The 16,538-nt window shown below is 36.5% G+C and overlaps 1 protein-coding gene across 1 annotated transcript in view; it reads right to left on the bottom strand.

The window, feature by feature from the left end:
• The window catches only part of PTPRD (protein tyrosine phosphatase receptor type D), a 1,111,022-nt gene that overhangs the window by 134,600 nt on the left and 959,884 nt on the right, over nt 1-16,538 (bottom strand). The window contains exons 22-23 of the mRNA XM_034987987.1: nt 15,554-15,763; nt 10,724-10,884 (exon numbers count right to left, since the gene is read on the bottom strand). Of these exons, the coding sequence (XP_034843878.1) occupies nt 10,724-10,884; nt 15,554-15,763 (371 nt within the window). The remainder of the gene's footprint in view (nt 1-10,723; nt 10,885-15,553; nt 15,764-16,538) is intronic.

Below are 16,538 nucleotides of genomic sequence, written 5' to 3'. Positions count from 1 at the left end.
TGAAACTACTGAGCCTCAAGCTGAAGAGCTAAATCCATACTCCCTTTTTCCTCTTTCCAAGATTATATGGCTGATGGCTACAAAGAGGCCTGCATTGGATATTCCCATTAGGCAGACAAATACAGTTTGTTCTAAGATTCCAAGTTAGCCTAACACCCGGAAGGAGAATTAGCACAATGCAAGACCAACATCCCCTTTCTCTTTCAAATTAAAAAAAAAAAAAAAAATAGTGTTGGCTGTTTGTAGTGTTAAGCTGTGATTAATATTTCATTAATGAAAGTCAACCACAGAAAGACCAGAGAAAAAGTAATTTCACCTACTGTGTCTCACTTTTCCAATGATTATTCATGGCATAGGAACCATTAATAGTGCCTTGTTATAAGTAATTCTTCACACAATTCATTTCATCTTTGTTTTAATTACTATCTACAACTTTTATTAAATACCTTTGTTTAGGGTGTGATAATGTAGTATTAACAAGTGTCTATGCAAGAAAGGTCAGGGTTTTCTTTTTTTTTTTTTATAAGATTTCTTATTCATTTTTTTCAAACCCCTCAAACACAGAGTGCTACCTATATTCTTTAAGGTTAAATTAGGTCAAAAACTGAAGAAATGGAGGACTTTTCAAGCAGTGCTTTATTCTGTATTTATTATTCGAATATTGATTCCGACAATCTCCGGGCTGCAGTCATAATCCTAGCATCTCACCCTTGTTCAAAACAAAGACACTCTTCTTTGGGGAAAAGGGCACAGCGGTGTTGAGGAACACTCCCTTCTCTTTCTGATATGACTGTCGCACAGCTCATTAGTGTTGCTGTGGCAATGGGATCTCATTCAGTGCCACCCAGGTCGTTCCATGGTTAGCCAGAGGGCTCCTGTTAAATAGCCTTTCTTTCCATCTCTGCTCATCTGGATAAAATAAAACTAACCAGGGGATGAAGGGAAGATTGATGCAGAGGGAAAGCACATTTGATTTGCTCAAGTGCAATGCCTTTGGCAAAACGGCGTTGATGGAATACATTTTCTTGGGTGAGTCCTGTTAGACAACTTCCTCTCTCAGAACCTTGCATTAACCTGTCTCAGGATTTCCCATTTCTACCTAAAGTTGTCAGGTATAGCCTGAGGACAGAATGTACTGCCAAGCTATACTACCAATCGGAGTGAACAGTGAATCTGAGGCGTGCCAAAAGTACTGACCCTTCCAGTTGTATGGAGTGGAAAATGAGAACAGAAAGAAAATCAGAGCTGAGGGCTGGCAAGAAAGATAGGAGAAGAAAGGGAAAGAGTGGCTTGGAAGACCATGTATGTGAAAGAAGGATATGGTGACCAGTTTCAGAGTAGAAAATGTCCCTGTCTTTAGGCTGTGGGTATTTCCCTCACAGAGATTCATTTTACCACCAAAGATACAGAATCTAAACAGGCTAATGAAATGCCACCAACTGCTAGTCAGTCAGTCCCACGTGTAACAAACATATGCTTGGTTATTCTCACTTCAGGGAACCCCAGGGGCCCTTCTTAGGTTTGTGTGTTTGTTTTTCCCCATACGAGTCGGCACAGATACATTTCTTTACTGATGTGCCAGACCTAATGATTCAAACCTGGATTTTTATCCCTTCTCAAAGTGTCTCCACTGTCATTTTTGCAGGATTATGGAACCAGATGGAGAAATTTCTGGGCAAGGAAACTAGGTTACTCCTGCAGGTATTGTGGGGCATACTCCTTATCTTCTTTTTCACTGAGGCCAGGCTGAGTGATGCTGAGATAAAGGGACAGAAAAGAATACTCTCTAAAGAAATTTAGTCTGTTTCTCTGGTGCTAGGAAAGGTGAACATCACACCTTGTTGCCCAGATGAATCTCAAAACCCAGAGCTTGGGACTAAAATTGCAGTTTATAATTGTGATAAAGTTGGGAGGGGGTGTTTCCCTGACATTTAATAACTAACTTCTTCCTCACTTTATCTATTCAAAGAAATGACCTCCAAAATCTCAGATTCTAAAAATCCTAACCATCTCAGAAAACCAGCTGTTTCAATTTTGTTTTGCTTAGTTTAGTTCTGGTGATCATAACATGGATAATTCTGGCTGCCCACACTTTTGTCACATTATTTTTAAACATAAATGTGCTAAAATGGTTGTTTTCCAACAGAAAAGATTTCTAAGAAATGTTTGCAGAATGAAGAGTTTGGTCATCATTGGTAATAATGGTAAAGAGCTTCAAAAATAGAATTTACTGCCATAGAGTATTAAGTGGCATATGATGGTTTAAATTAGGGCCAACGTGAATGGACGTAGTCACACGTTTTTCCTAAGTTTTCAGAGGTCTCATTATTCTCATTTTCAATGAGGAAAAAAGCAAAGAATAGTAACTCCAAAATGATTTGAATTTTGCCTTGCTATTTTATTTTTTTCTACTAAGATTATAAAGTCCTATTGTAAGTGTATTTCCTGCAGAGAGAAATATCTGCCACATGTAGGAGTTATATGGGTGAAAAGGAAATGCAAGGTTACATGACATTTCAGATATGGTGGAAACTGCTAGTAGTATAAAAACGTGTGGTAGTTTGGAATGTGGATCATGTATAACAAAAATGCTACTCTGTGGTCTAAGGGGCTTTTTATTTTCATTTATTCTCACCTGGCTCTCATCTAGGGATAAAGTGGGAGGGAATCTACTTATTGAAAACAAAGATATTCAGACATATGGGCCAAGCCTTTTGGAAGACAGATACATTTATCTGAAATCCCTACTATTAATATTCAAAGAAGTCAGTTCAAACACTTCATGATTTTTTTTAAGATTTTATTTATTTATTTGACAAAGAGACAGTGAGAGCGGGAACACAAGCAGGGGGAGTGGGAGAGGGAGAAGCAGGCTTCCCGCCAAGCAGGGAGCCCTATGCGGGACTCTATCCCAGGACCCTGGGATCATGACCTGAGCCGAAGGCAGACGCTTAACGACTGAGCCACCCAGGTGCCCCTACACTTTATGATTCTGATGCCTTTAAGAATGCAACCCCACTCTGCCACTACTGGTGTGTATCTTCTTGGGGAAGTCAACTATAATACTTATCAATTTCTTCATGTACAAAAGAGAAGAAGAAGGTTAGGAGATGATGTCTAGGTTAAATGTTGTGATTCTTAGAAGTTGAATTGTTTTTTTTTTAATTTATATATTTTATAAAGAATAAAGTTATTGAAGGAAATTTTTAGTCCTTTCATGTATACATTAGATGTATGCATTTGTAAAGTTACCCACATATGACTTAGATAATTCCAAAGCATAATACATAAAGTGTCATTTAATTAAGAAAATTATAAACTCATTTTTAGTATTTTGAATATGCAATAAATGTTTAATTAGTGATTCTGAAAAAAAAGAGAGCCAACTCTCTCATCTTAATGGAACCAGAAGGCAGTGATAATGTTATAAAATGTGGACAGTATTAAATGGGAAGGTAGATCTCGGAGTATATTAAATGGGTTTAAAGTGTTTTGTGTTTCAACTAAAAAACAAAACAAAAACAAACCTACTTTGCATGTTTTTAGCTGGATTAAGTGATATTAAAAACAAAAAAACACCCTACCGAAGTGCTAAGTTTTCTATCAATGAAAGTAGCTTGCTGACCAGTGTTTAACTGATTTTAGGGAAAAAAATACAGCCATGGTTCTCAAACTTTAGCATGCAGCCAAATCACGTGGGAGGGCTTACTAAACTGCAGACTGTTGCACCCACACCCAGAGTTTCTGATTCATTAGGTCTGGGGTAGGGAGTCCAAGAATTTCTACTTCTCTCAAGTTCCCAGGTGATGCTGATGTTTCTGCTTCTGGTCCAGGGAACAAGCATTGGGAACTACTGGAATACAGCATTGGGAGGAAGGCAGTTGAGATGAGCACTGAGACCCTTTTCTTAGTTTAAGTTTTATCAGAAATTTGTATCTATTGATATATAGATAGAGAGATAGATAGAGAGATGATAGATATAAGTTAGAAAGGTAGAAGGTTAGATTGAACGAGTTGTTCAATAATCACAGAGATAGCTAGTCTTAACTATTATTATTATTATTATTACTACTACTACTACTATTGCTGCTTCTGCTATTATTAGTTGAGTCTGGAAAACGTGGAAAATAATTTGAAACTCTAAGAGTTTTCACAAAGGCACGGCCACCAATATCTGCAGGATATGAAAATGCCAGTAGCGTTCCTGTATCAGGAGGTGACCTCAGATCAAACTTAAAAATTGGTCTTGAGTAAAAACAAACAAAACGAAACAAACGTTTTATGGGACACCTCACATTTCTGTTCTGTAGACACATTAACACATACAAAGTCTCATTAAAACAAAGTTCAGACTGGTTTCATTACTTTCTAAATTTGGATAATTTGTTATTTATTTTTATATAGACAAACTAATTTATTTCCTTCAGAATCATTTTAATATCAATCATTTTAATATTTTATAAACTAAGCTTTGTCCATCTTCCACTTGCCAGGTAATACCTTTTATATCCAACCTCCACCCTCACCCCCTCTTCCAAAGGCTACCGGTTATCTATTACTGAGCATTAAAGGGGCTTGTTCTCTATTCCTCACCTGTCAGGTTTACTGCTCCATTTTAATGCAGCAAAAAAAGAAAAAGAAAGGCTAAATGTTAGTTGGCCAGTGATAACAAGAGTCACTATGACAACCAAGACTTAAGAAACACCGCTCACAAGCAGGGACACATTAAATGACACACATTAGCAAATGACAGTGTATCAAAACTTTAAAGGCTTCTAATTATGAATTAAATGGAGGACATGAGGGTACATAACTAACTAAAGCGTTTTTTCTGTGTATGTTAATGTCACATTCACTTTTATCCATCAACCTACATAATATTGCCACAATTATTTCCCAGAAAGTGTTTGATGGTAGAGATATACTATGTTTTTTACAATACATACAAGAAATTTGTTCATCTAAAACAAAATCTTCAGTTAAGAGGTATGCTATTCCTTTAATGATATAAAATATCTGCAAATTGCGTTGAAGTGCACAAAAATGTGCACAATGGTATAATACACTATGAGGTAATAAAGTGGCAAAAATGATTTCTTCAAACTCCTTTTGACAAGTAAGGTTATCATAATCTTTTTTGCCAATAAAAGATCAAATACATTTTCAGTTTTGGAAAAAGTAATACTCATCGTTATAAGTCTACAGAGCATGACCCACCTATATTGCTGGGCTAATCCTGAAAGTCTTTCATTACCAGCCATTGATATGACAGATATTTTCATAGTCAAAGAGGTGCTACTATCTGTGAACACATCTAGCTCATGTTCATGTGATAATATGTGGATTGTTTAGATAACTATGTTCTTTATGCAGAGAATATAACTTGTACCTGAAAAAAATTCATCTAAATAATCTTCATGGTGAGGTGAATTGTGAAGTATTTGGTGAGTTCTCAAATCCAAAATAGAGATACTAAGTCTGCCTTAATGCCAATGAAATACATACCTGAGTTGCTAAAGAATCTGGCTTTAAGATAATCTGGTCTATCTCCTTTCAAAAATACAAAACCCACATTCAAATTGTACACACATACACATACAAAGTGATTAATGAAAGTGATATCAAACACACTGGTTAATTCTTTGTATTCTTAATTTTAAAATAATTTACCTAGTGCCCCAGGTTTTAAAAATACTAAATATATGTTTCTAACTTGCTCATTTTTTTAAAAAAAGTTATTTATTTATTTGACAGAGAGAGACAGCGAGAGAGGGAACACAAGCAGGGGGAGCGGGAGAGGGAGAAGCAGGCTTCCCAAGGAGCAGGGACCCCGATGCAGGGCTCAATCCCAGGACCCTGAGATCATGACCCAAACCGAAGGCACTTAGCGACTGAGCCACCCAGGTGCCACCCATTTTTTTTTTTTCCTTTTTTTAAGTAGGCTTCATGCCCAGCATAGAGCCCAACACGGAGCTTGAACTCATGACCATGAGATCGAAATGAGCTCAGATTAAGTTGGGTGTTTAACCGACTGAGACATCTAAGCACCACTAGCTTGCTCATTTCTAATCAAGGAGATCTTTAGTGAGTCAGTTGTAGGAGAATCTATTTCTTTGGATGGAAGAGAACTACTTAGTGAATTAACAATTTTGTATATTAAAAGGTTGAGTATTCTTATTGAACAAATGCATAGTTAGTGTGTGATTCACTCCTTCCACTAAAATGTCAGACCCACCACACACATAGGTATATATTTGGGGCAAGTATCTAATTTTGAAGGCTATGGGAACTTGTAAATTTAAATTACAGGCTAAAGGTTTTATTACAGCTCTTGCCAGTCAACACGAAGGTAATATTGTATGATGGAGTAAATAAGTGGAGGGGATTGAGTTTGGAGTTTGTTAATACTATTCAATTGGTATAAATTTGATTACTCAATATCCCTCTGTGCCATGCAGTCTACTAGGCATAAGGGATAACAGTGAGGAAATGACAGAGTCCTTGATATACAGTTTAGTGGGGGCAAGAAAGACAAGGATATGAGCAAGTCCAGGAATGTGCTGGTTCTGTGACATCGATAAACAGAAAGTGCTTTGAAGAGTATAGACGAGGGAACACCCTTAGGGCAGCCTGAACTGGTAGAGAGAACAGGGCAAGAGGAAGGCACCCAGAAAGGCTTTTTGTTTAGTAGGTGGCATCATAGATTACTTCTAAGGGATGTTTCAGAGTTAGCCAGGCCAAGAAAAGAGGCTGGGGAGTCAGAGGAAAGGCATTTCAGGTATATGGAAGGATCTACTCAAAGGCCAGAAGGCAGAATCAATCAGCATTGTCCAGTGTGGTTGGGCATGGCAACATACTTCTCCGTAGCATCTCAAAATATCCTGATCTGTATTTCTTTCTTTGATGACATCTTGGAAATATATGTAAAGTTGATACAAAAAGAGAAGACTAATGAGGCACAGTCCACAGAGAGTGGCTAATGTTGGAATGAGGGGAAAAGCTTAAAAAGCTGAAGTTTGTGTTTTAGTCCCATCTATCCCATAGCTTTCATACATGAACATCTGCAGGTGGGGATGGGAATTATTTACTCTGTCCACAACACCTATTTAGGTTAGACTATTACTAATTAAGGATGTTAATTTTGTTTAGTGTTTGGATCCTTCCAACCTCCTAATCCTTATTTTCTTTTCTTCCACACTACATAATAAATATTTCTCATCCATCTTGAAATGCTTTTCCATTTAGTCAGGCTAACATTTTATTTTCAAATATCTTCTATGTAAATAATTCCCAGACCATTCTAGAACTAATGACTAAAAAGCCTTACACATAGAACAAGTGTACAATGTAGATGGGTATCTAAGTGTTCATTTGCTTTATGGATTATTTTATTTTCTTTTTTTGTGGGTTGGATGGATGCAGAACAACCTGGAGTCATATTTAAAAAACATACACACACTGGAGGCAGAAATGTTATAGGAATAATTCTATTACTTGGGTTTTTATGTTGTCAGATTATAGAACTTTATTATTAAAAAGGTTCAATTATCTAGTCTACCCACTTACTTTATAAATGAGGAAACTGAAGCCCAGAGTGTTAGCATGACTTTCTACCCCAATTAGCTACCTAGTCACAGAGCTAAGACTCAGTTTCCCTGATTCCTTATTTTCTAATTAGTGTTTTTCTAATCCTTGCTACCATCCAATCTCTGTAATTTATATTTTGAAAGCTTGTATATATCACATATAGAGAACAAAATTGAAAAAATCATAGGGCAAGATAATTCATCACACTAAAGACCTACCAATTATATTTTAATTTTCTTATGGTTCAGCAGGTATTTTAGGGGCCTTACAAAGCCTCAGTTGATGCTGTTTTGACACTGATTATCAATGTATTATAGGTTTACAAATTACTAGATTAAAACTAAAGTCAAAAGATATAATGCCAGATAAAAGAGTGCACTAGTTCCACATCAATATACTTAATAGGAATAAGTCTCAGTCTCTTCACACAGATCTATAAAAAATGCTTCTTTATATGAACAAACCATCCATAGCTCTAGACTTACTCCTGAGGCAAGTAGTTTTGTAAGCAGGTGTGTGTGATAAGTGGGATTATCAAGATAATGTGAGTTAATAATATTTAATAATAATAATGATAATAATGATATATTCAATTCTGATTCATACCAATTACCTATGTATAAACTGAAAGGTACCTAAAAAGAGGGATGAAGTATTTATTATATAATTAAATTTGCTCAGAATCTAAGCTATAAAAGCCACTATTCATTGCCTACAGAAGATTTCCTCTTGAACTGCCTCATGATAATCAAGAAGGACATTGTTGGGTCTACTTGAATTTCAAGTCAGGAATGTTCTTTACTGCTGAAGCAAGCATTTCTATTTCAGAAATGCTTCATGGGCCTTCAGATGGTTGGCTAAATATACTTAGCATTCGAGGATGTCTGCATTTCCCAACAATTGCATTAGACGATGCTTACATATGCACACACTAAAATGCAACTCTATTTTAACAGAGGCATAAAATCTTTAAATGTGATGCCTCTTTTTGCAGGATTGGAAAAGAATATATAACCAAGTTGAATTTTTCCTCAAGCACATGCACATGAGGCAAGAAACACTTAATTATAAATCTTTAAAAAATTATCAAGGTTATAATCCTATTTCTTCACATTCACATAACTCACAAATATCATGCACATCTCTGTTAAGTGACATGACTTAATGATAGCCAGATATGACTTAATGGTAGCCAGATATAGCCGAATGAAACAAAACTTAAAAAAATACAGCAAGCATTTTCTTCATTTTGAATAATCACAAAATGTCATGTGCCATGGTCTAGAAATGCAACCATCAGCAATCACTTTCTGATCTGACTTCCACAGTAGGATTTGGCCACCTAAATAAGTATCACCGAAAACAATGATAATTCTACTTTCAGTCTTTTATTATTATATTCTCTTCTGGTCATAAGTGTAGCACATGAACAGCACAGAGCACCAGTTCCTGCTTGGACCCACTCAGGATTTGTTATTGTTCTGGGGCATATGTGGGCACCTTGTGCTTCCTGTCCTTACTCTTTACACAAGAGAGAGGCAACAAAATACACACTGATAAACTATGGATTAGGATGGGAAGATTGAAACCATCATCTAAGAGAGAGTTTGGCCTTCAATTACTTGCTTTTTCAGCCATCTTATAGTATGGATAACTGAGTGATGGCAGTGATCAGGAAAAAAAAAATGATGGATATTTCTTTCCTTCTTAAGGCTAAAATAGGATAGGAAATTTAATGGGTTATGGTTATGAACTTCTTTCTTTAATTTGTCTTTTCTTTTCAACCCTCTCTTTACACTGAAATAAAATGGAATACAGCCTGTTAAGAGAAAGTTTTGCAAAGGACAAGTGTCTTAAAGGATATTTTTTTAAAACAAATAAGTAAATAAAAGACTATTCTAGGAATATAAGAAGAACATGCTTAACAAAAGAATACAGGTAGAAATAATTAATATAAGCCCAGTGAAGAGAGCTAGATAAATAGGAAAAAGAGCTAATGGAAATAAGATTATCAGATTAAGCATGTCAGCAAGAATCAAAATGAAGACATTCTCATCTGATTTTGAAAGTCAAGGTTATGGAGGGGAGGCTATTTCATAGTAGTGGGAAGATATCATCTTCACAGTAGCATTCTGAAAGATGACATACTACAAAGAAAAATGGGAACATAGATTCAAGTTTCATAAAAATAAAATTTGGATTAGAAGAAAAGAAAAAATGACATAAAGGGAGATAATTCAGAATTTAGTCATTCTACATGTTTAAGAGAATGTATTATATATGTTAGTTTTTATAATTTTACATATTTTAATATTATATATTTTTTAAGTCAGAAAGGAGTTATGGAAAGAATTACTGATGTACTCTTTCCAACTGACTGGGACTAGGGGAAAAATCTAGCTTACTATAAATGAGGCAGAAATGTAATTGAAAAGGGGTGGAAGATCAGAAAACATGGGGTAGATGTGGATTATTTGCATCCTAATTGTAGTCAAAGACACCAAATCGGATCAAAACCTGGGAGTATAAAGGCCAAGTTTGTGGTTTTAGTTTTTTAAAGGAAAATGGTACCTTATATCCCCTTCTTGGACACAAATAGAATTCACTATAGAATAAAGGTTATAGAAAGAAAAAAAAATTCATTCTCTTCCACATTTTTCCTTCCTTTATCTTCAAACTTTAGCTACTTTCACTGTTTTGAGAAATAGCTACAGGAAAAAAAATCTTAGCTCGTGCACTCATTAGACATATGGAATGGGTACACATGTGCAAATTTGTAATAGTATTTCTAAAACCATGTAGACACTGAGCAATTAATCATCTAAAGCAATCAGATGCAAGCTTGGAATTATCTGCTTGTGAATGTACTCATGTCTTGCAAAGTGCCATGCAAAGTGCTCCGAATGCTTAAAGTAGCTGATAAGACCAAGGCTAGGATCCATGGATGCTGGGCAAGAAAGTCCATTCCACACCTGAATGGGATTTGAAACAGCACAATCTTTACATTTCATTCTAATCTAATGGAAACATCTTCCAGTGATTATGGGGGCTACACTGAAGTATTTCATTAATAGTAACCACATAATGACCATAGAAGGATTACCAAGATTGCAATAGAGATATTAGGCAAACCTACCTTTTATAAAGAAGGATAGCTATGACAATGCAGATGATAAAGACCACTGCAAGGACAGGACCTACAACCCAGATCAAGCCTTCTTCTTCATCTGTGATGGGCTGTGGATCCAGATCCATTGATACAACAGGATCGGAGTAGGGACTGGTTGCATACATCTTCTGAGGAAAAACAGAGTCTGTGTTACTTATAACCTAATGACTTTCTAGTGTGTGCCCAAAGCATTAGAAGGAGCAAAACTTCCGAACTTAGTGGATGTGATATTAAGTGTATGAAACAATGTCAGTGAAAAAGGAGAGGAGGGAAAGGGATGAGAAAAGAGGTGGGAGAAAAGGGAGGAAGGAGGAAAAAGTAAAGAGATCTTGCAATGGAAATTTCCTTGCAGAGTGAAATATTTTCTAATCAAATCATTTTTGATGGTATAAGTTACTCTGTAGACACATTTTCATTGGGATCTATATATGACATATTAAATGATCTTATGAAGTATAAAGTAAAACAGTTAACCATTTACAAAATGCTCAAAGAGCATTTACACTGTGCCAAGGTGTTATGTGTTGTGTGAAAATCAACAGAAATATGATAGTTCCAGCCCTAAAGACATTATCAGCCAGTTAAGGAGATCAAATTTAAAAAGTAAACATTTATAGGGAAAAATGGGAGGGGGAAATGGAGACATGTAGGTCAAAGGGTACAAACTTTCAGTTATAAGAAGTTCTGAGGCTCTAATGAACTGCATGGTGACTATGGTCAATAATACAGTATTATATACTTGGAAGTTGCTGAGAGTAGATCTTAAGTATATTTCAGCACACACACATACACACACACGAAGAGTTAACTATGTGAGCAGATGGATATGCTGCTTATCCTGATCTTGGTAACCATTCCATAATGTATATTGTACATCAAATCATCATGTTGTACACTTTAAATATATAATTATATTTGTTAACTTTCCCTAAATGAAGTTGGGAAAAATATATAGTTACTTGGTGAAGGAATGGACTGAATACTATAAATTTTATTTTTATAATATCCTATGTCTCATTTCAGACTCTCTTAGCACAGTATTGTCTTGACTTTGCTGCCTCCCCCCCCCCGCCCCCCGCCCCCAGTGTGAGGTCCTAGCTTTTCTTTTTCCAGTAGAGACAAATCCACACCTATGGGCTGCCTCACCTGTCCTGCCACTATCTTCTCATCTCTTCTCACTCCAGCTCTACCACTGATTCTGTTTTCTCATTTGCTAAATAGAATTGTCATTATTCAGTCCCTTCCAGACATCTTTTCCAGATTTGCCATAGTTGATTGAGCCTTATTGAAAACTCCTCCACTGATTCTCCTACTTCTGTACTCAACTGGTCCCATTCTAATCTTGCCAACTGATCATGACCACCTCTGAATCCATCCTGTGCCAGCATTCTTAAGTTTTATTTTCTGCTAGTCATTTTCTCCCTTCTCTGGCAAGGGCATCCTTACCTTTAACTACCAACTTCTATGCAGATTACTTCCAGATTAATGTTTCTAAAGTCAGAAACTCTGCTAACTCCCAGACTTTCATTTCCAATTATTGCTAGAGATTCCTACATCTACCTGCAAGTTAAGAATTGCATGTGTTATTTCCCTGCTTGCTAGATATACCCTCCTTCCAACTTGCTAATTTTTCTCATCTTCTCAATACCTAGGAAAGAAAAACTACTGATTTTATTTTGCCAATGACCCTCAGGTTGATCTACTCTCTTTCCAGTTTCATGGGTACCACTTTTCTTCCGGACCTCATTCATGCCCACCCAAAGCATACCGAGAATTTCTTTCTTCCTCTAACAGTCTCTAGGGCTGCTAGAGTTATTATCCTAAACTATAGCTGTAAAACCTTCAGGAGCCTCTCTGGTGATTCCTAAATAAACCCTAGATGTCCTAGCAGGGATCTTAAGGGCCTCCGTGATTTTGTTTTAAACTTCTGTATCACACACAACATTTTCCATCATAGTGAGCTTCTTGCTACTACTCCCTAAATGCCCTATTCTCTCTCTTTAACCCTCTCACAAGTTCCACAACATTTAGCTCCTGTAATCTAACTGATCTCCAAGGCCCCGCTTAAATATTGCCTCCAGTGAAGCTACCACTCCTTAACTGGAAATAATCAATCATTTCACAAAATATAGGTAAAAACAACTTTTAAAATTTCAGGTAGTCCTTTATTCCTTTTTTAATGGTATTCATCCAGCTCTGTTTTCCTTTTTTTATTTGTGCATATACTTTGTTTTCTTTAATGAAACTATGAACTCCAGGAAGGTAGGGATTTATATACCGCTTGTGTTTGTACACTCAAAGCAGCTAGCCCAGAGCTTTGCACTTAATGAGTTCCCAGCAAATCTTTGTCAAATAAAATAAATTGTTCATCTTTTCAAATGGCTGATCTTATCAAGACATGAGAGTGTATTCTCATCTCTCCATGATTAGGAAGTATATCTAATTTTTCATCTGCATTTAAAGAATTAATTTAGGGCATATATTCTGAATTTAAGTGCAGCAAGCTTAGTGGTCAATCTGGAAGGCCTATGCCCCACTAAATGTTTGTATTCTATTCTTTCCCACTTTCCCCATAGTATTTAGGAGAGACTGACTACATTTCTAGATTTTCGAATGTGTCAAAAGATAAAAAGTCAGTACATTTCCAACCTTCTCAGAAGCAGCTAAAAAAAAAAAGAAAAAGATATGTACAGTGTAAGGACTTGGCAAAGACACTAAATATCCAAGAAACATGATTCTTTATGTAAGTATAATTGTTTGTTTTGGTTTATACTTTCCCCTTTCTATCTTGTAGGTCACACTCAACTGTTTGGCAGACAAAAATAAACAAAACTCTGTGATTTGAAATTCTTTACCAACGGCCTTTGAGATAATCATCTTGGTCAGCCAAGATACAAATCTAGGCAGAGGTTTTCCCAAAGCACACAGATTTCCAACCCAAATCAGGAAATAGAGACATAAGAAAATGAAAAGAAAACAAAACCATAAAGTGATACCAGCCTCGTGAAAATAAAACTTGTTCAATGTGCGGGGGTAATAGCCTTTGGTTGTTCTAAACCATCCCTCTGATACTCTTAACGTGAAGTAATAATGGACTAGGGAAAGCTCACGTTTTGAGGGGTGGGTCTTTTCTCTATGAAAATTATTAGCCTACCCTGGGAGTGGTTAGGTGCTTAACAACAATTATTCACAAAAATTTGAGGCTTACAAAATGACAGTATCACTGCCAACATTATATTCATTGGATACAAGTCTTTTCTATAAAGTAGATGCTGGCCTGAAAACATATACAACACATAAAGAGCATTGTTGGGAAAGATGATGGAGAAAAGGGACAATTCAGATAATTTATTTGGAAAAAGTCCTAATTACATAATTAATGAAACAGTGAAATGACATACTAAGGGGCGATGTAGACTCTTCATCATTGGTAATGCATTTAAACACTAGAAACATCTGGGAGAAATCAAACCAGAGTCTCTGACAGCGGTGTCATCAGCCTGCATGGTCTGCGGAGGCTGCTCTTCTTTGCTGAATTCTCTGATCTACCTCAATGGTCTGAACGTGCTTTCTGAAACATCTTAAAGCTATGTAAGGAAAATTACTTCAAATATCTAAAAGTCATTAAAAACAAGAAAGAAAAAGATGATTTCTAACATTCTATTCCCTTGATGTTCTGCCTTAAAACCTTCAACTAAAAAGAGAAAGCATATCCATGCATTAAAATTCCAGGGAGCCCATCACTTTGTTTTCAAATGACATTCTGCGCACAAAGGTAAACCAGGCAGAAAGGCTGCCTTTGTGTTTTGATTTTCCACAGGGGAATTCCTTCAGTCATTTGAAGAGAAGCCCCACTATATGTGCTAACACCCAAGGTGAAGAAATCTTTGAGACATCTCGGGCTTCCTCTATAAGGGAAGTGACTGGCTCAACTGAACTGCCACGCCTGTCAGTTTTAGGCCCCTATTAGAAAGATACAGTTAGAATATGTATATTAAACGTTAATGTGAACTGCCACTTCAAAATCCACCCCCCCTTCACAGCTACAATTTCTCTTCCTCTCTCTCTCTCTCTCCTTTTTTAACATTCACAGCAACTGAAGCATAAAACGACATAAGAGCAAGATGAATTACATAAAAGAAGACAACTCATTATTTAGAGTACCTTAGGAATTCTCTGTTTTATTGAATTATTTTCTAACATTCTTGGCTTTTCACTGATAAAGTCATTGGTAAATTGCTATAATTAAAGAAGCTGGCTGTGCTTGCCTTGTTCCTAGACAGACCTTCTGAATCTGGGTAGAGATTGTGGGCTCACCAGCAGTTGCAGGAGAATAAAACACAATCACCCTCAATCAGTATTTTTGAATACCTGGAAATACCCTATGTTTAATTGCAGAACTTGATAGTTTCTATTGTAATCAAATAAACTTCTCTGAGAACAGTCATTTTTAAGGGTTGACGAAGGCGCTTTTGAGCAGTGATGGGTATCACCGTCCTTTCCAGATGTGTCACATTGATGGTTCCAAGAACCATGTCTTATCAGTTCGGCACTTCATAAGCTAAAAAACCCACCTGAATTCCATGTCATTAGGGACACAGCCTTGTTTATAATGAAATCTCAAGCAGATTACTCAGCAGTGTTTAAAGAGTAGGCAGCCTGTTGCTCCACTTAAGTTAATGATAGCTCATGAGAAATAATTAGGATGGATATATGTACATATCCCCCAAATAGACCTATTCTGGTGAAAATATGTAAGAATACCAAAGGAAAGAGATGCCAGCACAATTAACTTACAGACTCTGCATGTTCCATCACTGCTAACACAAAGAAGACATATTCTTGACCACTTTGGAGTTGCTTGTTTGTGAATCCACCATAATGTTTGTCATCCCCCAGGGTGAACTCAGTGGGAAGGACATCAAAGTGAGCAGCAATATATGGCTTTAATTCAACTTCTCTCCCATATCGGATGCTTCTGCGTTTCCTAGATATCTCTTTAAGCAGCTTAAGGAAAAACGTGGGAAACAGAAAAAGAAATGTAAACAACAATAACCCAACTTAATGACTATTTAATGGGAGAAATTAATTCAGGACTGGGAACAACTCAACTACAATTTGTTTACATTTCATGTACCATGTCAGCGTCACTAAATCTCAGTTCTATCTTTCAAATGCTTGTCTTGCTATTAAAGTAAGGTATTAGACTGCTCTTGCAAGGCCCGGGCGATAAACACAGGACAATTAGACCCTTCCTTCGCTGGTAGCTCATATCACTGTTTACCCTAATGAAATCTTCTCAAAGGGCAAGAGTACATTATAACCTAAGTAAAAAAAAAGTCAGCTTGATTCACAAAAGCCTGTCACGCAGGCTTTATTATTGTTATTTATTAAACAAATAGTAACCTCAGATAAAGCCATCAATTATGATCAACTTTCGGAGAGGTTAGTACCATTTTAGATGGTTTTTAGTAGTGAGATCATTTATACAATACAAATACCCTCAAATCAGCAGAAATAGAATCCAATGACCAAGTTTTAATTGAAACTTATATTATATAGACATTGTCACTCATTTAACAATTTATGGCTTGGGGCGCCTGGGTGGCTCAGATGGTTAAGCGTCTGCCTTCAGCTCAGGTCATGATCTCAGGGTCCTGGGATCGAGACCCGCATCGGGTTCCCTGCTCAGTGCAGAGCCTGCTTCTCCCTCTCCCTCTGCCACTCCCTCTGCTTGTGCTCTTCTGTCTATCTCTCTGTCAAATAAACAAATAAAATCTAA

The sequence above is a fragment of the Mirounga leonina genome, unplaced genomic scaffold (assembly GCF_011800145.1).
Source record: "Mirounga leonina isolate KUSES-001 unplaced genomic scaffold, KU_Mleo_1.0 Mir_447, whole genome shotgun sequence".
NCBI classification, from domain to species: domain Eukaryota; kingdom Metazoa; phylum Chordata; class Mammalia; order Carnivora; family Phocidae; genus Mirounga; species Mirounga leonina.
This window is presented reverse-complemented; position numbering and strand designations above follow the sequence as displayed.